At 48.0% G+C, this 22,689-nt stretch overlaps 1 protein-coding gene across 3 annotated transcripts in view; it reads left to right on the top strand.

Moving 5' to 3' along the window:
* Nucleotides 1-22,689, top strand: part of CACNA1E (calcium voltage-gated channel subunit alpha1 E) — a 269,347-nt gene that overhangs the window by 182,252 nt on the left and 64,406 nt on the right. For 2 of the 3 annotated variants that reach the window (XM_039483761.1, XM_039483762.1), the window contains exons 11-21: nucleotides 1,098-1,151; nucleotides 1,576-1,665; nucleotides 2,055-2,264; nucleotides 4,132-4,244; nucleotides 4,590-4,702; nucleotides 4,880-5,011; nucleotides 5,396-5,468; nucleotides 6,835-6,952; nucleotides 7,459-7,526; nucleotides 13,064-13,161; nucleotides 20,667-21,290. In XM_039483761.1, the coding sequence (XP_039339695.1) occupies nucleotides 1,098-1,151; nucleotides 1,576-1,665; nucleotides 2,055-2,264; nucleotides 4,132-4,244; nucleotides 4,590-4,702; nucleotides 4,880-5,011; nucleotides 5,396-5,468; nucleotides 6,835-6,952; nucleotides 7,459-7,526; nucleotides 13,064-13,161; nucleotides 20,667-21,290 (1,693 nt within the window). Of the gene's footprint in view, nucleotides 1-1,097; nucleotides 1,152-1,575; nucleotides 1,666-2,054; nucleotides 2,265-4,131; nucleotides 4,245-4,589; nucleotides 4,703-4,879; nucleotides 5,012-5,395; nucleotides 5,469-6,834; nucleotides 6,953-7,458; nucleotides 7,527-13,063; nucleotides 13,162-16,241; nucleotides 16,299-20,666; nucleotides 21,291-22,689 lie in introns of all 3 variants that reach the window. The other variant, XM_039483760.1, reaches the window with a different exon arrangement.

Below are 22,689 nucleotides of genomic sequence, written 5' to 3' on the forward strand. Positions count from 1 at the left end.
GTGTATTATCTCATGTTGCTGTCATATGGTGGAACTGTTCCACTTCACTACATGGCTTTCTCATATAATGAATGTTGCCTTTCCTCCATTGTTTCACCTTCAAAACAAATTCAAAATGCTCTTGACAAACTGGAGAAATGGTCTGAAATAAACAGGATGAAATTCAACCCGTACAAATAAAAAATACTCTGCTTAGGGAAAAATAATCAGTTGCACAGATACAAAATGGGAAATGACTGCCTAGGAAGGAGTATTGCAGAAAAGGATCTGAGGGCTATGGTGGATCACAAACTAAATACGAGTTAACAGTGTAACACGGTTGCAAAAAAAGCAAATATCATTCTGGTTGTATTAGCAGGAGTGTGGTAAACAAGACACAGGAAGTAATTCTTCCACTCTACTCAGCACTAATAAGGCCTCAGCTGTAGTATTGTATCCAGTTCTGGGCACCACGTTTCAGGAAAGATGTGGACAAATTGGAGAAAGCCCAGAGGAGAACAAGAAAAAAACGATTAAAGGTCTAGAAAACATGACATATGAGGGAAGCTTGAAAAAATTTGGTTCGTTTAGTTTGGGGAAGAGAAAACTATGGGGAGACATGGTAACAGTCTTCAAGTACATAGAAGGTGGTGCTAAAGAGATGGTTAAATTAGTTCTACTTATTCACTGAGGCCAGGACAAGAAGCAATGGGCTTAAATTGCAGCAAGGGAGATTTAGGTTGGACATTAGGGAAAACTTCCTAACTGTTACGGTGGTTAAACACCGGCATAAATTGCCGAGAGAGGCTGTGGAATCTCCATCACTGGAGGTTTTTAAGAGCAGGTTAGACAAACACCTGTCAGAGATGGTCTAGATAATACTGAGTCCTGCCTCAGTGCAGGGGACTGGACTAGATGACCTATCAAGGTCCCTTCCACTCCTACATTTCTGTGATTCTGACGGGTTCTCTGTCTCTTTCTCCCTCACTGCCCTTCCTCCTCCCTCTGGCTGGGAGCGCCAGATGTGAAGTCTGTGGGTGCTCTGAGCTTTCTTCTTTTCATTCCCTGGTATATCAGACACTTGGAGACAATTCACTAAACCATTTGTTTTTATGCAGAGGAAGTAATGCTGGCTGAAGAGAATAAAAATGCTGGGACATCAGCCTTGGAAGGTAAGGAAAACAATAAGCTAGCTAATGTAGCTGCATTCCCTTTTCTGCCTCCAGCTACAACCTCCAGTTTAACTCACTAGAGCAATGGGAACCAGATACATGATTTTGGGGAGTGCTGGGAACTGTTTCTGCTGGTTAACAGGAGGCCATCATGTTAGAGCAGTGGGGTTCGACAGCAGCCTCTCCTGGTTAGGGAGGGTGCAACATGCCAGAGAGCATGGAGCCAATCTGCAGCCTCTCTCAGTACAGAGCGCCTGACTTACTTGAGTGCTGGGAACTGGACGGCAGCCCCATTCAGTTACTGAGACCCCGGTTACCGGGTTAGCTGGGTACCAAGTAACAGCCTGGATAGGAGTCAGTCGAACAGTCTGTGGGCAGCATTTAGATGCAGTAGTAACTAGAACTCCCTCTTCTTCATTTCCAGTGCTCAGGAGAGCAACAATCAAAAGGAACCGGACAGAAGCAGTGAATCGTGACTCGAGTGACGAACATTGTGTTGATATCTCCTCCGTGGGTGAGTGGAGGCCAGTTCGCCAGCCTGTGTGATAGACTCTTTCTCAGAGCCCAATGCTAAGTCAGTCCAGAGTCTCCTCCCCACAAGTCCTCTAATGATGTGGAGCATCTTGTAAAATCCTGAGGGGAGCAAAGCCAAAGTGGAGATGGGCTAAGACCTTATGTTTCTGTTCGTTGTTAGCACAGAGAATGGAGCCCCCACACTGTTTCTGCTGCATTTCAGAGCTTGTATAGGAGCTGGCAGGTTAAGCCCATCCTGCCATAGTGGAGCCCTTGAGTGAGGAAATAATTCCTCCCATCCCCTGGTCAGAAGGGAGTTTGACCTGGTCAGGTCCTCTGCTGAGCAAAACCACCGTGTTCCATTGTTCAATTCTGGCCTCTCCCCCTCAGGTACCCCTCTCGCTCGTGGCAGCATCAGGAGTGCTAAAGTGGATGGCGCCTCCTATTTCCGGCACAAGGAGCGACTTCTGCGCATCTCCGTTCGCCATATGGTGAAATCCCAAGTGTTTTATTGGACCGTCTTGAGCTTGGTGGCTCTCAACACTGCCTGCGTGGCCATTGTCCATCACAACCAGCCTCCGTGGCTCACCCACCTCCTCTGTGAGTTCCAGGTCCCTCTCCTTGTTTGGGTGTGTTACAGTGACACAGGCTGTACAGAACACCAACCCCCCTGGACACGGGTCAACCATCTGTGCAAGTACGACATGGCTGCTTGGAGCCCCAGGACTGTCAGCATATGGCATGGTTTGCTGCCTTTCCAGGAGGACTGGAGAGGGCAGCAACTCACAGCCTGTTACAGGAAGATCTTTAGCTGTTGGCGGCACTGGGTATGATTCTCTTGTCACCCCAATGTAAATCAGGAGTGAACTCCATTGAGGTCAATGGGGTCAGACTGGCATGAACCTGGAGGGAGATCAGACTCATGCTTGCCATCCTGAATATTGTACACAGCCCATTTCCACTGATGTCCGCTGTCTTGCTCATCATCACTGAAATCATTTTCGGTTCTGCTTCTCTCCCAGCAGATAAACAAGAATGAGTTTGATTGGACTCATGTCATTCAAATCCAATACAGATTGCAAGGGAGGTGACTCTGTTTTGTATCAGTGTGAAGTGGGGACATAATATAAGTTTACCCTGCTGTAGTAATGTAAGGAACAAAGACTAATTAGCACCCTTCTGAGATAGGTCGGAGTGGAATCCTTTGTCCCAGCATAGAAATGCAGCCATCCTTGAATTGTTTAATAGAAACAATGACACTACACAAGAGATCTGGGCACAAATGAGAAGTGTATTGCAGCCAACTGAATCCAATGAGGACTGTAGGGAGACAGAATATAATTCCCAATTAGAGTTTGTCCAGGGCATCAGAGTTAAAAAAATTGCCGTAGATCTGACGGCCATGAACTAACAGCCATGAATAATCAGAACCTCAGTTTTACATTTCATCCTACAGACAGCAACATAGTGCTCCTGGGGCATTGGTTCAGTACTCACACGGTAGGATGAGTAACACCTACTGAATATATACCACTCCTGCTACACCTTGAAAGACTCCCATTCAAATACAGATTCAGCTCAAGTCTATGAAGCTATCTGCTGAGATGTCAGCACAAGATGATGTGGTATGGCTGCGGGTTCTAATGAGAGCCACCTTTTGGACAATATGGAAAACTGACTTGGCCACTAATGCTCCTGAAAGATCCGTGACACTTTTCACAAGCGTACAGCTGATAACTGCATCTCTTGGCCAGACTCCAGCTGTGGAGTAATTACATCAGGGCTACAAAAGTTTCCCTGCAGTTTAATTTGGAGAATTTCTTCATTTCTGCCCCTAAAACTGTTGTGTAGTGTTTGTTGTGTGCTATTAACCACAGCTGTGTTCCACTGCAGAAGTGACTTCACTTCAGTGAGTGCACCCGTTCTTCTGTGACACTCTCCCTAACAACACACACCCTTTGGGGGTGCAATTATCTGTGATTCATGAAGGCAAGCACCTTGATCCATTCTCTGCATACCAGCTAATGATACACAAACTTCCTAGATCTCAAGAGAGAAGCAACCAGTTCCACATTCCTTCCCTACAGAGTCAGTGAAAAGGACCTTGATCCTCCTGTCTGCTTGCCCTGTCTCCTAGAATGTGCTGAGTGGATTAGTGAGCTCTGTTTGGGGATCCTGCTTGTCTTTGCACAAGGTCCCATAAAATCTAGTATCAGCATAACACATTGGTAAAGTCTGTCATGTCCCCCTGCAGTGGCTGGGCCACTAGAGGTTAATAACCTACAGCTGCAACCAGCTAATGGACTTATTCCTTTAGATCAAGTGGTAGAGGTTCTCCTGGAGTGTTGAAGGTTTGTCTGCTGACACCCCATGCAGGGGTCACTGTATCAGCTCTTTACACTGTTTTCTAAGCACAGATAAGGAGAAGCAGATGTGTAGCTAATGCACCTGAATTTCCCTGTTTCAGACTATGCAGAGTTCCTGTTCCTTGGGCTCTTCCTCCTGGAGATGTCCTTAAAGATGTATGGAATGGGGCCGCGCCTTTACTTTCATTCCTCTTTCAACTGCTTTGACTGTGGGGTAAGCAGTGCATTAAACTAGAGCAAATGCTGTAGGCAGCAGAACAGTCTGCAGGTCTCTGGGGGGCAGGTTACAACATAACTTAAAGAGGGGAATGGGAATGGGACAGTCCTTCCAGAGAGCTGTGGGGAGGGGGTGTGCCTAGTAGAAGGGATAGAAAGGCAAGCAACATAGTCTGTTACAGCATACTGAGATCCAAACTACTAGCTTCAGATTACATAGGGCTGGCCAGCACATGGAGTTGCACACCTGAGAGGGACTTCCTGTGATTACTATGGTCCTTGACACTCTAAGCCCATGTTACTTACGCAGGCTTTGTTCTCATGTGTGTTTCTGATCCCCCAGGTCACAGTAGGAAGCATCTTCGAAGTGGTCTGGGCTATCTTCAGACCAGGAACCTCTTTTGGGATCAGCGTCTTACGAGCCCTCCGTCTTCTGAGAATATTTAAAATAACAAAGTAAGTAAAGAGGAACATGCGTCCCTGCCTATTGGCTCCCTACCCCTCGGCCCACCTGTCCCCTTTCACTATCCCCTTCTGGCTCCTAGTTCTCACCTGGCTGCCATCACAGATCCAGATTCCCCTTGTTCTGCACAGTCCTGCTGCTACTGCTACAGTAACGTCTGCATTTTCCAGGTATTGGGCATCCCTGAGGAATTTGGTGGTCTCCCTGATGAGCTCCATGAAGTCGATAATCAGCTTGCTCTTCCTCCTTTTCCTCTTCATTGTTGTCTTTGCTCTGTTGGGAATGCAGCTGTTTGGAGGCAGGTAAGTGCATGAAAGGCCAGGGAAGATTGGAGCCCTTTTATTTACAGTGATTAATATCATCTCCCACCCTTTCAAGGAAAACACTGACCCACCAGCTCGCACCAGAGTACCAATAATGTTCCTTTTTCTGAAGGACCTTAGATCAGCCTAGTTCAGGGCATGATGGGCATGATGTCTGTTCAGATTCCTGCACAAGTGCTCCAGGGTCCTTACCTGTCTCATGATAAAGTTGAAATGGGGACAAAGAAGAAGGGAAAGTTGAGGGAAGTGGTGAATGGATGGGGTAGGCTATTATAGGAGCAGCAGAACTAAGAGGACAGAAAACAGCGATGTGGTGCCACCTCTATATTCCACCTTGTGCATTTCCCTTTGGTTCGTTTTCAGATTTAATTTCATGGATGGGACTCCTTCTGCAAACTTCGACACCTTCCCTGCAGCCATCATGACAGTGTTTCAGGTAGGGGCCTGGTAAAAATGAGGCAGCTGGATTTTTCTACCATACAGTCAATACCCCCGGCTATCTGATTCTTATCCACCACCCGGGGTGGTTCATGTTCTAACATTCTCTTTACAACCAAAAGATCTAGAAGCTGGATAAATGCAAAGTAATGCACATTGGAAAGCATAATCCCAACTAAACATATAAAATGATGGGGTCTAAATTAGCTGTTACCACTCAAGAAAGAGATCTTGGAGTCATTGTGGATAGTTCTCTGAGAACATCCACTCAGTGTGCAGCGGCAGTCAAAAAAGCAACCAGAATGCTGGGAATAATTAAGAAAGGGATAGATAATAGGACAGAAAATATCATGTTGCCACTATATAAATCCATGGTACACCCACATCTTGAATACTGTGTGCAGATGAGGTCGCCCCATCTCAAAAAAGATATATTGGAATTGGAAAAGGTTCAGGAAAGGGCAACAAAAATGATTAGGGATATGGAATGGCTTCCATATGAGGTGAGATTAACAGGACTGGGACTTTTCAGCTTGGAAAAGAGACGGCTAAGGGGAGATATGATTGTGGTCTATAAAATCATGACTGGTGTAGAGAAAGTAGATAAGGAAGTGTTGTTTACTACTTCTCATAACACAAGAACTCGGGGTCACCAAATGAAATTAATAGGCAGCAGGTTTAAAACAAACAAAAGGAAGTATTTCTTCACACAATGCACAGTCAACCTGTGGAACTCCTTGCCAGAGGATATTGTGAAGGCCAAGACCATAAAAGGGTTCAAAAAAGAACTAGATGCATTCATGGAGGATTGGTCCATCAATGGCTATTAGCCAGGATGGGCAGGGATGGTGTCCCTAGCCTCTGTTTGCCAGAAGCTGGGAATGAGCAACAGGGGATGGATCACTTGGTGATTACGTGTTCTGTTCATTCCCTCTGGGGCACCTGGCACTGGCCACTGTCGGAAGACAGAATACTGGTCTAGATGGAGATTTGGTCTGACCCAGTAGGGCCATTCTTATGTTCTTAAGCTTAAGGCTTGGTTCTCCATGCAGTTACAGTGTATCTCCATTGCCTTCAGTGAGTTACTCTGGCATAAAGGAGTGGAGATCCACGCCCCTAAATTAAATGAAAGCTGGTGTTCTGCTGCCACATGCTGTAGATTCCAAAAATCTCTGGAAGACACCTAATTCCTCACCACAGAGCGGATCCCTTCTCCCCATGTAACCCAGCTGTGGGGCAGGATTGTCCCTGAGACAGGAGCTCCATACTTGGACCACTTCCTGCACACATTTGCAGATAGAAAACTGGTGGGCTATATATAAAATAATAGCGTGGGTGATAGTCCCACCTGTTTGTTTGTTCAGATCCTGACGGGCGAGGACTGGAATGAGGTGATGTACAACGGGATCCGCTCCCAGGGTGGAGTCCGCTCAGGCATGTGGTCCTCCATCTACTTCATCATCCTCACCTTGTTTGGAAACTGTATCCTCTTGGTTGCTATGTTTTAGTGAGAGCTCCTCTGTCCTGTCTCTCTGTGAGAGGATAACTCCTCCCATTGCTCATCAGAGACTCAGTGCTCTGTTCATATTGAGGGAGTGAGTGTTCCAGAGTTCCTTTCCGCATCTCACATGGCAGGGGTAAGAGCCTGATCCTACAACTACCCCCCTCAGGCATGGAGGAAAAAGTGTGTTCCTGACACTCCGCATTCCTATCTCCTGCTGAGGGACCATGCTATAGGCTGGCCATGGGACCCCTCCCCACCAACCTGGTTCAAATTCAGCCTTTTTCTGCTTCTGAAAAGTAGAGGGTTTATCCTTGAAGTGAAGTAGGGCCCCTCAGCTGCCTGGTCCCTTCAGTGGTGCTGGTTTCCTCTCTCTGAAGCCATCATGTTCCTCTGTGGCAAGGGGGCTGGGGTTGTGTGTTCCCCATTGGCTGCTGTAGAAGCTCAGGCCATTATCACATGACGTGTCGACTCTTAACGCCCCCAGACACCCTTCTGAATGTGTTCTTGGCCATCGCTGTGGACAACCTAGCCAATGCTCAGGAGCTGACAAAGGTAAGGGATGCTAATGCTCTCCCTCTCTCCCCCCCCCACCTTACTACCCAATGAGCCTCGTTCAGACTGTCCATATGGACCCCACACAGGGTCCATGCCATATGGCCCAGGAATCCACTTCTGAGTCCTTGTCATGGTCATCTGGGAAGCCCATTCCCTATTTTTTTCCTTCTTTGATTTTAAATTTGTGAGTAAACATAGTGCTTATGAAACAGGAGGGCTAGTAACGCTGCACTGAGTCTGGCCTCTGTCTGCTCCTCAGTGCTAACCTTGCCCCACACCTGCTGTTCTAGCCCAGTTCCTCCTCAGAGCTCTGTCAATACATCTCTGTCGCGCACTGCTCTTCCAGCTTTGGTCCTCTCCTGGGCAGTGCTGAGCAGTAGTTTTGAAGAGTGTGATGGCTATGACCACCAAATCTCACTTCCACTTGGGACCTAAGCAAGAGTATAAAAGTATTGCTCAGGCATGCAGGAGTGAAATTAGGAAGGCCAAATCACACTTGGAGTTGCAGCTAGCCGGAGATGTTAGGAGTAACAAGAAGCGTTTCTTCAGGTATGTTAGCAACAAGAAGAAAGTCAAGGAAAGTGTGGGCCCCTTGCTGAATGAGGGAGGGAACCTAGTGACAGAGGATGTGGAGAAAGCTAGTGTACTCAATGCTTTTTTTGCCTCTGTCTTCACAAACAAGGTCAGCTCCCAGACAGCTGCACTCTGCAGCACGGTATGGGGAGGAGGTGACCAGCTCTCTGTGGAGAAAGAAGTAGTTCGGGACTATTTAGAAAAGCTGGATGAGCACAAGTCCATGGGGCCGGATGCACTGCATCCGAGGGTGCTAAAGGAGTTGGACGATGAGATTGCAGAGCCATTGGCCATTATCTTTGAAAAATCATGGCGATCGGGGGAGGTCCCGGATGACTAGAAAAAAGCTAATGTAGTGCCCATCTTTAAAAAAGGGTAGAGGGAAGATCCAGGGAACTACAGGCCAGTCAGTCTCACCTCAGTCCCTGGAAAAATCATGGAACAGGTCCTCAAGGAATCAATTCTGAACCACTTAAAGGAGGGGAAAGTGATCAGGGACAGTCAGCATGGATTCACCAAGGGCAAGTCATGCCTGACTAACCTAATTGCCTTCTATGATGAGATAACCGGCTCCGTGGATGAGGGGAAAGCAGTGGATGTGCTATTTCTGGACTTTAGCAAAGCTTTTGATACAGTCTCCCACAGTATTCTTGCCAGCAAGTTAAAGAAGTATGGGCTGGATGAATGGACGGTAAGGTGGATAGAAAACTGGCTAGATGGTCAGGCTCAATGGGTAGTGATCAGTGGTTCCATGTCTAGTTGGCAGCCGGTATCAAGTGGAGTGCCCCAAGGGTCGGTGCTGGGGCTGGTTTTGTTCAATATCTTCATTAACGATCTGGAGGATGGTGTGGACTGCACCCGTAGCAAGTTTGAAGATGACACTAAACTGGGAGGAGTGGTTGATACGCTGGAGGGTAGGGATAGGATACAGAGCGACCTAGACAAATTAGAGGATTGGGCCAAAAGAAATCTGATGAGGTTCAACAAGGACAAGTGCAGAGTCCTGCACTTAGGACAGAAGAATCCCATGCACTGCTACAGACTAGGGACCGAATGGCTGGGCAGCAGTTCTGCAGAAAAGGACCTAGGGGTTACGGTGGATGAAAAGCTGCATATGAGTCAATAGTGTGCCCTTGTTGCCAAGAAGGCTAATGGCATTTTGGGTTGTATAAGTAGGGGCATTTCCAGCAGATCGAGGGACGTGATCATTCCCCTCTATTCAGCACTGGTGAGGCCTCATTTGGAGTACTGTGTCCAGTTTTGGGCCCCACACTACAAGAAGGATGTGGATAAATTGGCGAGAGTCCAGCGGAGGGCAACAAAAATGATTAGGGGGCTGGAGCACATGACTTATGAGGAGAGGCTGAGGGAACTGAGATTGTTTAGCCTGCAGAAGAGAAGAATGAGGGGGGATTTGATAGCTGCTTTCAACTCCTGAAAGGGGGTTCCAAAGAGGATGGATCTAGACTGTTCTCAGTGGTAGAAGATGACAGAAGAAGGAGTAATGGTCTCAAGTTGCAGAGGGGGAGGTTTAGGTTGGACATTAGGAAAAACTTTTTCACTAGTAGGGTGGTGAAGAACTGGAATGGGTTACCTAGGGAGGTGGTGGAATCTCCTTCCTTAGAGGTTTTTAAGGTCAGGCTTGACAAAGCCCTGGCTGGGATGATTTAGTTGGGTTTGGTCCTGCTTTGAGCAGGGGGTTGGACTAGATGACCTCCTGAGGTCCCTTCCAACCCTGAGATTCTATGATTCTATGATAAGATTTCAACCTGTGTTTCTGTTGGTGAGGGGCAAGAGTATCAAGACCCTGCATCACTGAGCTCCTGCCTTGAGAAAGATGGCATGGCTTGGTGGGCCGAGGTTGGAGATGAAAGCCTGATTTCTAATCCTGGTTCTACCACTGATTTAGGGCTTGTCTACATGGGGAAATTGACTGGAATAGCTATTGCACAATAGCTATTTCACTTCAAATTCCCACCCTACCTTAATCTGAAATAACTTGCAAGTGTAGACAAGCCCTTACCACTGGGCAAGTCACTTAGGCCCTGATTCAGGAAAGCATGTGCTAAAGTCCATCCCTGTTCCAGAAAGCACTCACACACATGGGCTCATAGACTTTAAAGCCAGAAGGGACCATCATGATCATCTAGTCTGACCTTTCCACATCACAGGCCACAGAACCTCACCCACCCACTCCTGTAATAGACCCCTAACCTTGGGCTGAGTTACTGAAGTACTCAAACCCATTCTTAAACTAAAGCATGTGCTTAAGTGCTTTCCTGAATCAGGGCTGTAATCTCTCCACCTCAGTTTAGCCTATCTCCGACTCCCAAGGTGTGGTGTGAGGATTCATTAGCTAAGATTTGTCCAGCATTCTGAAACAATTTTAAAATCATCTCACCTATTACCGTCTGACACTGGTGCAGTTATAATTAGTTAACCGTCGCAGCTTGAGACGATGCCAGACTAGACTTCAGTGCCCTGCTGGGAAGTCTTTGGGCTGTGATACCATCTGGATTGCCGTGTGTAGGTAAAAACAGCCAGGATCATTATTACTCTTAGGATGGGTTGGTCCCCAAAGCATAGAGGCTCCATGCTGCCCATTTCCAGTGTGGTCTGTCTGTTCCTCACGCTCTCAGGGCTCCGCGAGTAGCCTCCAGCACCAGTGTAAATCGGATTTGTTTGAGTCGAGTGAAATGGAGCAGAATAATCCATTATGTTGTCTATCTTTCCTTGGGGGGGATACACACAAAATGTGTTTCTTCCCATTGGGGAGCAGTGCTGAGAGGACTTCATTTTCTGGTTAGTGCAGATGGCACCTCAGAGGGAGGGGAAGGGTGACCGTAGAGTGACTCATGCAGGGAGATTTCCGCCTCCACTCTCTACTGTCACTGCCTCACTAACTTCAGAGGGAGGAGACTGGTGCAGCCAGGGGCGGCTCTAGGGATTTGGCCGCCCCAAGCACGGCAGGCAGGCTGCCTCCAGCGATTTGCCTGCAGAGGGTCCGCTGGTCCCGCAGCTTCGGTGGACCTCCTGCAGGTGTGCTCTTGGCCATCGCTGGCCTCCGAAGCCGCGGGACCGGCGGACCCTCCGCAGGCACGCCTGTGGGAGGTCCTCCGAAGCCACGGGACCAGCGGACTCTCCGCAGGCAAGCCGCAGAAGGCAGCCTGCCTGCTGCCCCCACGGCGCCGGCAGAGTGCCCCCCGCGGCTTGCCGCCCCAAGCACGCGCTTGGCGTGCTGGGGCCTGGAGCCACCTCTGGGTGCAGCTCTAATGCTTTCAGGATGGTGTATGTGGCCAAAGTGGGGAGCGAAGCACCTGAGATATTGAAATCTAGGCTTTCCCATTCACCTCCATTTCCTCACATCCTTGATTCTGGGCAGTATCAATGAAGGAAAGAGTGTGCCGGGTTTTTACTGGGGCTGAATAGAAGTAAGGCCACAAATGGCATTTCCTGCTGCAGTAACTCAGCCAAGCTCATGAAGGTAATATGATCCCATGTTGGGTCAGGAATTGACCCTGACCACCCTGTCATACAGGCAGAGAAATACCTAAACATCAGTGCTGCCCAGTACAGAAACTGCGGCCATGGATCAGACCCGCTTTGGCTGGTAGTCTAGGCCTGGTCCATGCCTAGGCAAGGTTGGCTGCTGCTGCTGCTGGATTTCCTCTTTTAATGAGAACAGCTTCCCCCTGCCACTAGACCCCACTGTGTGGATACTGGCAGGGGCAGTAGCTGACTGGACAAGACTCAGGGAAGGAGAAAGAAGGGGAGAGTCAGAAGTTGGGGCGAGATACAGGAGTCATATGGGGCATTTTCAGATATAGATAAGCACCTGAATATCTAGTAATTTATCCCAGCCCCAAACTTTTACAATCTCCTCAGTAATCTTAGGGAAAATCTGCTAAAATTCACTGGGATACACAGAACTGCCCCAGGCTTATGCTGAGAATTGTCCCGGGAAATATTTGTTCAGATGTTAGCACCAACACGTGCCCCCCCATGCATCGCACCCCTGCATACACACCCTATACTGCACGTGCACACATGCATCCCTTGCGCTCCCCCCCTGCACTCTGCGCCCCCCCCACAGCACTCACATGCTCCCGTGCACACACTGTGTTCGTGTGAACACCCCACACACATTATGTGCTTGTGCATGTATATATCTCTATACACTTTGGGGGCAGGGTGAGCTCCCTTCTCCTCAGATCCTCCCTACATACTCTGGGGGCAGGGTGGCACCAGTCTTCCCCACACACCTATTGAAGCAGGTGGTCTCCCAATTTTATCCTCATGCATACCCCTCTGTCCCCGCCCCCATTGTCCCACTTGCTTAGTTTGGGGTCAGAGGATGCCCCATTCTGCCCCTCTCAGCTCCCACACTGGCAGTGCTCGGGTCTGTTAGGTTCAGGGAGTGTCCCATTCTCCCCAGTGCAGCCGTTTCCCCTCACACGTCTTTTGGAGGGAAAGAGGTACCATACACTCACCCCTCTTCTCTGCAGCAGTATCGAAGGTATCCTGGGTTCTGGTCTTTACATTCTGGTCATGATAAGTCAGGAGCACTATGGGATTTTTCATCTACTTCCTGATAAACATCATATATTAGCAACTTCCAGAGTCAGAATGCCAGACTGGGTAGGTCCTGCTATGGCAAATACTATGTGATGGGGCACTGCTGTGGAGCCTAACCTGCTGAGAAAACTCTAGAAAAGCTTGGGCATAACAAGGAAACCATGTCAGTTTTGACTGGGTTTTGTGAAAATAAAAACCCCACCGGGCAATTCAGAAGGCTCATCTCAGCTCTGGTGGCTTCATCCTGAGCCTTTTCTTACTGGCTGAACCGGGCCTGGTTTGCAGCATCTTGCATCCAGCATAACCCTGCAAATCCCCTGCAACATCTGGATGGATATAAACTCCCTGGTGCTCCCTTGTAATGGACATTTTTGTTTAACGTTTAGGATGAGCAGGAGGAAGAGGAGGCTTTTAACCAAAAGCATGCCCTGCAGAAAGCCAAGGAAGTCAGCCCGATGTCTGCTCCAAACATGCCCTCCATTGAGTGAGTCACCCTCTGCATGCACCGTTTCAGCAACCGGTTCTTGAGCTCTTATGGTGATAGCCACTCATGCCATGAAAGAGAGAGGGGACTCTGCAAGAGGTAGCACCAGTGCGAGGCATGTACATATGCATGCACATCTAGGGTACAGGTAACACAGAGGTATTGCTCTCGTGCAGGGCACTGGCACTATTCATTGATGGTACTGAAGCAACACAATTGGATAAGACCAATAGAAAGGGGCCAGGTCTGCTGTTAATTACAGAGGATCGTGGCAGTTTCAAGGTGGTAGCTACATCAACAGACAGTGCTGGTTACTGATTGTCCTTGCTGTCCTAAATATCCCAAGCTCAAGTCTTTATACAGAAGCAATAAGAAAGGCTTTCATCTCTGAATGTGCTAAGAGTGTGAAGTCAGAGACCCACACCCTCTGCAAGAGGCCTGCACTGAGTCCTCTGATAAAGGAGAAGACCCCACAGTTATTCCTGGAGGAGGAGGAAGGAGCCCTGTTGGCTCCTCTGTAAGAGGAGTTCCCACTAGCAATTCCATTGTGGCGGGGTTGGGGGGCAACCATTAGTGATTCCATTATGGGGGCAAAAAAGGGGATTTAATGAGTGAGTCTCTGGATTAGAAGTGGTCAGAACAATGCTGACAGAACCATTTCCCATCAGAAAAAACAGTTCCATAGAAATCTAAATGCTTTGGGAAATTGTGTCAATTTTGCTGAGATTTTGTTTCAGGGGAAAAAAAGCAAAAAAGTTCTGCCAGTGTCGAAACGTCCCATTATGTCACTTTGGGGACAGAACATTTCCATTTTTCACTTTGAAATGATTTTGAGTTTCAGACGTTTGTACTTGGTATTATATATTCTAAAATGAAGTCAAAATGGAATGTTTTGATTCTTTTCAAGACAAATGTTTTGATCCTAAAGGAAATCTTTTTGGAATTTTCCTTCCGTGGAGGATTTTGAAATTTTCAGGTTTCATTCCAATTCTAAACAAAGCCAAATGCTGAAATCCTTTGCAAAACGGAGTTGTCATCTTCTGGTCAGCTCTACTGTGAAGGTTCAGGGAAGCTCCTGACTTCATCTGTTTCTCCGGATAGTTTGGATGCTATCTGAACGTCTTAGGTCTGCAACACTGGGCTGAGATTGTCATGAGAACAGGCTGCTTTGCTGGATTTCTGACATGTCCTACTCCTAGTTGGGCCAGAGATGCTGTAAGACCTGCCCATTCCCTGGGAAAGGAACTGCCGGTGTGACTCTTCTGTGGAGGTGGAAGCGGCTATATTGGGGGATGGGTTTGGGGAGAGAACTCATAGTCTGACTGCTGTAATGGGCTCTTAGTGTGTGGGAAGCTGGCTGCTGGACCTAGTGTGAATGACAGATTTTAAGAAACGAAGGGATTTAGACTGTAGCAGAAGGCTAGAAAATGGATGGATATAGGCAAGTTGGAAGGAAGTGGTGATAGGTGGAATAAGTTTGATACTCAAAGGTTGTGTCTACATTAGAGTTTTCCATAAAAGGTTACCAAGCATTGCCAGTACAGTGTAATCCACTAGCGTGAACGATGGGCGGGGAACTCTAATTTGGCCAGAGTTCTAGACAGCTGCTTGTACCTTGTCTACTCTAGCACACCCATGGTTGCTAGTGCTGGAGTACCAGTGGTAGGAACGGTGGGAATTAAAGTAGAGTGTAAACAAAGGTGAAGAGGAGAAGACCTAATGCTAAAAGGATGTGGGGAAGAAGAGTGAAATTATGGAAGTACGTGTATCTGTGTGCAGGCATGTGTGGACAAGGGTGGATTTGTATGTATGTGGGTGACTAGCATGAAGGTAGGTTTGAGTGAATGGGATGTGGATGCCTACCATATGGACAGGTTTGCATGAGTGTATACTGTGTGGATGAGTTTGCATGTCCAGTGCACGGGTACCTTCCATGCAGATGGATTTGTGTGTGTGATGCATAGGTTCCTACCATGTGGGTGGGTTTGAGTGTAAGGTGCATCATGGGAGTGCCTATTGTGCATATGGGTTTGGGTGTGTGCGGTGTGGTATGTCGGTGCCTAATGTGCAGGTGGGTTTGCAGGTTTGGCACATGGACATATTTATGCTTTTGCCACTGTATGTAGGAATGTATTAGCATGTACTTTTTATGTCTGCATTTGTTCTTGTATATAACTGCACACACATGCATTGGTATTTGCACATGTGAATATTAGTCATGAAGTCACCATGTGGGCACATATGCCTTTATTAATGTGTAACTCTGAATATTTCTTTGCATGTCTGTATACCTTTGTTTGAGCTGTACAAAGAGGACTAGCATTCTTATCCCTGGTGATAAGTGTATAGTTACGCAGTTGTGTGCATGCAGTCATTTGCTTTCTTGCATGTCCTGTGTGCATGTACTTTGTATGGGTACCAAGTTCTCGCTTGTGTGCAGTCTGTGAATATATCCTTGCCTATATTGTATGTATGCACAATATGTATGATTTGTATATGGGTTGGCAAAATGTGTACATTTTTGTACATATATTTGCATGTGTTTCATGCACATGTATTCTAGGTGGCATGTGTATGTATATGTGACTGAATGCTACAGTAAGTGTATGGGCATGATTCTCCATAACCCTCTTTAGGAATCCTTTATACTGTCAAAGCAGTGTAAAGGGCTCTTAGTTTAAATGAGAATCAGGTGCTGTGTATTTAAGGCTCAGTGAGTGCATGTGTCTGTATATATATAATGTTATATGCCCAACCCCTTTGAAATGCCTATATCAGTGTGTGCCTATCTCTGTATAAATCTGTTTGCGTGTGTGCGGATGGATGAATTTGTTTGCAAAAGTATTTTCTCCATGATCTCTACATGTTTATGTAGAAGTTTGTGGGTGTGATGAACCCCTTTCCATTTGTACATGTATGCGCATGCTGTGCAGTTACGTGCGCATGCATGCTAGTGATGGATGCCTGAAATCACTTTATGCACATGCGTAGGAGTGCGTGTGTTTCTCTGCTTGTGACTGTCGATGTGCAAGTCCATGCAGGGTTGAGGTGATTTGAACCTATTCATTTTTCTTTCCCAGAAGGGACAGAAGGAGGAGACACCACATGTCGATGTGGGAGCCACGCAGCAGCCAACTGTATGTGTGCCATATGGTTGTGTGTTGTGCGTGGCTATGTGCATATGTGGTTACATGTATTTTTGTGTGTGCTAAATTTAGGCCTCTACATAGCCTATTTTGGAGCCTATGTTTGCTCCTCTGGGCATATGATTTGTGTGTTCTCCTGCTTCTGCACATCTGTTAGTGTGTGTGTGTGGGTTTGTGTGTGTCTAAACTAAGTGTGCTCTCTTGTGCTGCCATTTGCTTGTGTCTGTGTGTGCTTGTGTAGGTTAGCACTTCAGTGTGTGTGCGGATACTGTAGGTACATGTGAGCTGGTGTCTGTTTATTTGCGTGTGCTGGCGTGTGTCTGCCCATGCATATGTTTGTGCCGTATGCGTGTGCTTGCTTGTACGTGCGTTTATTGGTGTGCATCTGTGTGCCTGTGTAGGGGTGTCTGTCCTTTGAAGCCTGTTTGTGTGCACATTTGTGATATTTTAAAGGTTTTATTTGATCCCTTAAAATGCACCCATCATCCCTCCCTCTGAGTGCGTCTATGAGAATGTACGTGTACAAACCTCCTCCCCCAGAATTTAGTCCTCCCCTGCCAAGGCACTAAGCCGAGCAGGCAGATGAACATTACTGCCACCCTGTTGGCCAAGAGACTCTGGCTCTATCAGACCAGGAGAGAAGCAAGCATGAGAGGTGAGAGCCCTCCACTCAGAATGCCCTGCCTCCAGCCATTCAGATGGAAAGACTGTGAGTAAAAGCTGATCTCAGCTGGTGCAGTGGTGTCTGTGTGTATGTGTGGAGGCCCTCAGGGGTACAGTGCCCGACAACACAGGACATTGTAGATCAGTAAAATCAGACCCTTATTCACCCGGCAGGGAAGCAGCAGGGAAGCGGCAGCTCGTGCAGATGTTGCAGAACAGGTGTAGCACGCTCCCTATGGCTATAGCTCCCTGAACTGCTCAGTGAGCAGGCAGTTGGGTTCTACACTAGCTTGAAGATAGCCTCAGGGAGGCCACATTGCAACAGTCCAAGCTGAAGGTGACAGGTCTGGATTGCCGGGATGCAGTTCATGTCCAAGATAAAAGTTTGCCATTGTTTCAGCCAGAAGCGGATGGGATAAAATCGTACCATGCTCCCAGTTCTGTAAGAGCTCCCTTTCCACAAGAGAGGCAGACCGTTTACCTGACGTCCATTACCCGACCACCCTACATCTTGGCTGGACTCTCATCTAAACTCCTGTTTCAGCTACACACCGAGTCAGCAAGGAGACTGTGCAGTCTGGGTCTGATGCCAAAGACCTCCATCTCTTTGTCATTTGCATGTCGATGGCAATGGAGCCCAAACACACTCCCTCTCTCTCCCACTGGCTTTATGTCCACACTGAAGAGGAGGGGTGACAAAACTGAATCCTATGCATGAGGGTAAGTAAGCAGTTGCCCAGCGCTATCCTCTGGAATCTCTTCATCAGGAAAGAATGGAACCACCGAACCAGAGTTCTCAAGGTGACGAAGGCACATCTAATTAGCAACCGTTGTTTAATTCCTGGCAGATGGAAACTGAGATGTTGCTCTCCTTTCCCCTCCTGGTCTCTCCCTTCTTTTCCTTTCCTTTCCCTCCCATTCCTTTACTCTTTTGTTCTTTTGTCCTTTTTTCTATTCTCCCCTTATTTTTGGAAGAAAAAAAGTCTATTTTTTTTAAAAGGGTGGGGGAAAGACAGATCAGAAAGAATCAGCATGGACATCTGCCCGTCAGCCTTTGTTAGAGGCAGGTCAACTACCAGGAAGACTACCAGTATCTCAGCCACGCAGTAGAAAGCCAGATTCAAAGGGGTCAAGGAAATCTGAGGATTCCAAAGGACCCCACACCTGCCTTGGAATGCCTTTCCCAGTGACCTTCCCCACCAGGGGAAGGTTAGAGACAGGCAACATTAAAAGATGGTTTTCTGAGCTAGATCCTGAGAATATTCATTTGGAGGAGGTTGACATCCTGCCCTCCCCAAGGGAGTTGTTTATACTGTTATCCAATAGTAGGCCCAGAATTCCCAGGCTAGAATTTATCCGTCTCAAGGGGCGTTGTCTCAATTAGAGCTCTCCTAGCAAAACAGGCTGAAATTCAGCCAGAGAAGATACTGCATTTGTCCTCTCCAGATGCTGCCCTGCTGCTGTGGAGGGAGTCCGTTTCAGTCCAGATCTGTTCTACACTCCCTAGGAAGTAAATGAAGAAATCCTTGCAGCAAAAAAATACTTGACTCAGTTTGCCTTAGAATGAACAGATCATAAGAACGGCCATACTGGGTCAGACCAAAGGTCCATCTAGCCCCATGTCCTGTCTTCCAACAGTGGCCAATGCCAGGTGCCCCAGAGGGAATTAACAGAACCGATAATCATCAAGTGATCCATTCCCTGTCGTCCATTCCCAGCTTCTGGCAAACAGAGGCTAAGGACACCATCCCTGCCCATCCTGGCTGATAGCCATTGATGGACCTATCCTCCATGAGTTTATCTAGTTCTTTTTTGAATCCGGGTAATGGGATGATGGCTCGTTCTGACATTTAATCCATCACAAGCCACCCAGATAACGCTGTGGTTTAGCGAGGAAGATCTATGGAAAGTGGATGTTTAATAGACAAACATAATCATACTTTCCTATCAGATCATTGCTAGAGTGGGCCATTGGCTGCACAGTATTCTGCTTAGAGAAATCTGAAACCCAACCAAGTCCATCAGTCCAGTAAAAGAAATCCTCTGACCCGGTGGGAGTCATGGAGGGTTCTGACTTCAAACTGGAAGGAGCAATAATGAGAACATGACACAGAAGTTCATCCTCCTCACCTCCAGTTATCTGTGCAGAGCCAGAAGTCACTGGGGCCAGTCCGATAGTACTCATAGCAGCTCTGAGATCCCACAGGAGCCCCGAGTGCAGGCCTGATTCTTATTTACATTAAGGCCCCTCAGCACCATTCTGACAGGGAAGAGAGGCCCTGATATGGGTGTCAGTGTAAATGCCAGAGTGCTGATTATGGGGCCATAGTGTAATTCCAAAGCCTCAGTGACTCCAACACTGACCTAGACAAATACCCAGGCAGCAGGCATGGGAAATCTGCGATGGCAGCCTGTACATTGTGATCCCAATTTCATTCTGTCCTGGGACATGTATGCCATTGAGGCCATGTCTACACAAGCACTTATGTCGGCAAAATGTAGGTCGCTCGGGGGTGTGAAAAAACCATCCCCCTGAGTGACAAAAGTTTCGCCAGCACCAGTGGTGGTGCACACAGAGCTATGTTGGTGGGAGAGCTTCTCCTGCTGACGTAGCTACCGCCGCTTGTTGGAGGTGTCAAGGGGAGAGCTCTCTCCCACCGGCATAGAGCAACTACACAATAGATCTTACAGCGGCGCAGCTGCAGTTGTACAGCTGTGCCGCTGTAAGGTCTCTTGGGTAGACACAGCCTAAGACGAATCTATTTCTGAACAGGGTACCTCCTACCTCTGGATCAGATGCAAATAACATGACTCCATTATTGCCCTGACTTCTCTCAGCTCATCCCGAACTGGGGGAAATCTGGGTCAGTGCAGGGGCAGCTGAATCAGCCAGCCAGGTCTTGGTGATACACACAAAGCTGAGTGCTTTGCTAGGACTAATCTGGGATAGCAATGATCTTATTATCCACCAACGTCACCCTGAACAGCATGAACCAAACAGCACAGTCCCCGTCAGCGGATGCACTGCATTCTCAAGATGAGACCAGCAGACTGCTAACAAACATTTGTGCATGTCTGCCCACGATTTTACATGTAGCGGCCTCTGGATTTCGCGTAGAGTAGCCCATGCATATGTGGCCATGTGCGTTTGTACATTAGGCGACTTGTATGTATTGACGTGTTTACCTCGGTAGATCTGCAATTGTAACATCCATATTTTTGTGTACATTGTTCCACACATACTGGCCCCATAGGTTCAAATGTTCATGTAGTTGCGTGTGTGGGCTCTTGCACGCCCACGTTTCCTTGTGTCTGTAGGTGTATGGTCTTGTGGTTGCATACGTAGGTTCACACATGCTTGTGTGTATGGGCCTCCCCAGCTGTGGGGTTCTGTCTTTTGATGTACGGATCCTGTGTCTGCATGTCTGAGCTCTCCCATACATTGGGCCTGATTTTCCAGAGCCCTGTGTCTTGTGTAGGTGTTGACACCAGTGCCGAGTGGGTGTAGAACGCTCCCAAGTCAGAGTGGTAGCATTGCATGCCCGCTGCGCGGGAAGCGACTGCCCGAGGAGCAGGGCGATGAGGGTCTCCGTATGGGTCCGTCTGGGCCCAGGTGCATGCTGTATGTCTAGGGGTGGGTTCTTGGGTTTCTGACAGCACAGAGGTGGCCTGAACCCCTTTGTTTTCCTTTCCCAGGAGGGACAGGAGAAGGCGACATCACATGTCAGTGTGGGAGCAGCGTACCAGTCAGCTCCGCAGGCACATGCAGATGTCCAGCCAGGAGGGCCTCAACAAGGATGCCCCTCCCTTGATCAACCCTCATGCCAGCATATTCAGGAGGAAAATTCCTGGGGAAAATGTAACCCTGGAGAAGGGTGAAGAGGATCATGGAGGCAGCGCAGAGCACCCGCAGGCGGAATGCCTGGACCAACCCATCGCAGGCACCAACTCATGCCCAAGCACCAAAGAGGACCAGAAAAGCCCATCCCCTCAAGCCAAGAGAGACAGGGAACAATGGCATCAGAAATCATGCCATGGGAACTGTGATCTGACTGAGCAGGATGGGGGAGGGAGAGGAGGCGGAGGGGGAGGCGCAGGGATTGAAGACCGAGCACGGTTGAGGCAGAGCCAGAGGCGCAGCCGGCACCGAAGAGTGAGAACTGAGGGGAAGGAGCCATCTGGGGCCCTGGAGAGCAGGTCAGCCAGCCAAGAGGCCGGCCTGGAGGAAGCCAATCCCACGGAAGGAGAGCAGGCCAGAAATGAAGGGGGGAAGGAGGACACGAATCAGGAGGAGCCACTGGCGGGAGAGGAGCTGAACAGGTAAAGGGCGCACCATCCCTGATGTCTATGATCTGTGGCTCCTTCTTGTGGAGAAATGGCAAGCCTGGCGCCTGGGGGTGGGAGGGCAGTGTGGGTGGGCCAATCTATTGATGGTTCTGCATCTCCAGGCATGAGCCCTTCCTTTCATCTGTCATCCAGCCTTGGGCAGCCTCTAGTCCATTTTTGCTTCGCTTCTCTTTCCTCAGCCAGTCTGTCCTGAGGAACCAGTCTGTCCCTTGATCCTGGTCAATAGCGCCCTCCCCAGAACAGGAAGCGGTGCTCAGAACAATGCTCCAGACAGTGCCCTAGTAGTCACCCGAGGTGCAGTAGTAAACTTTCTGTAAGCCGTCATGTAGAATACCATCATCTGCTGGCTTTTAAAAAAGGCACTGGTTTGGTCTGTAATCCTCATTTCTCCAGGGTCTGGGAAGTCTCCCTGTCTCCTCCCAAGGTGATAAAGCTCTGACCAGGTCTGTGTCTAGTTTCTAGCATAAGAGAAATATTTTCAGATCGGGATCAGGGACAGCAAATCTCGTGGCTCCTGATTTAATTGGGACCCTCCCCCCATCTCCCTACAAGGTCCAACATGAAATGTAACGTTTGTGTTATGGCTGCTATGCCGAATCCATTAAATTTAATCGAATACAACAGCCTATTCAGATGTTCTCACCTGTGCTCTCCAGGGCCTCCTGGATATCCCGCAGGGAGATCATTTCTCTCCCCATCCTCGAGACTGGAGATCAGCAAAGGCAGGAAAGGATCTGCTGGTCCCTCCCAGCCCCACAGCAGCTTGTTGCAATCCCAGCTGTTCTGGTCTTCTCTGCTGGCATGAGGTTTTAGGAACACAGGGCAGTCCTTGCCTTAGGAAAGAGGAGACTCCAGCAATAGGACGTTAAAGCACTTGGAGAGCAACGGTGGATGAAAAATGCTATAGAATTTTTATTTCTGCCTTCATCAACTGGTGTCGCTGTAGCCAGAGGAACTTGCTGGGAAATGTTCAATGCACACAAGAGACAAATCCAACAGCTGCCAAAAATATGAATATAAAAATAATATAATAGTCATTATTTCCAGAAGTGCCTCAGATCCCCCTTTACTGATGAAATACTGGGAAATCCATTTTAACCAGCCATGCAAGAGACCAGTGAAAACTTGGTTGCTTAGCAGAGGCTGATCTTTAACCAAAGAATATTGCACAGAAAACTTTAGGAATACATTAAAAGGGTTGCTTAAGACAAGGGGTTGCTTTTTGGAGGTTGGGCACTGTAGCCAGCATTCACTATATTCCAACTGAAGCCTTTCTAACATTGCAAGAACAGTCATTCCAAAAGCACACATGGTTTCATTTCTCTCTCTCTTTCTCCCTGTTTTATCTTTACCTCCATTTCTCCCTCTTTAT

The sequence above is a fragment of the Mauremys reevesii genome, linkage group 8, assembly GCF_016161935.1.
Source record: "Mauremys reevesii isolate NIE-2019 linkage group 8, ASM1616193v1, whole genome shotgun sequence".
Taxonomy (NCBI): domain Eukaryota; kingdom Metazoa; phylum Chordata; order Testudines; family Geoemydidae; genus Mauremys; species Mauremys reevesii.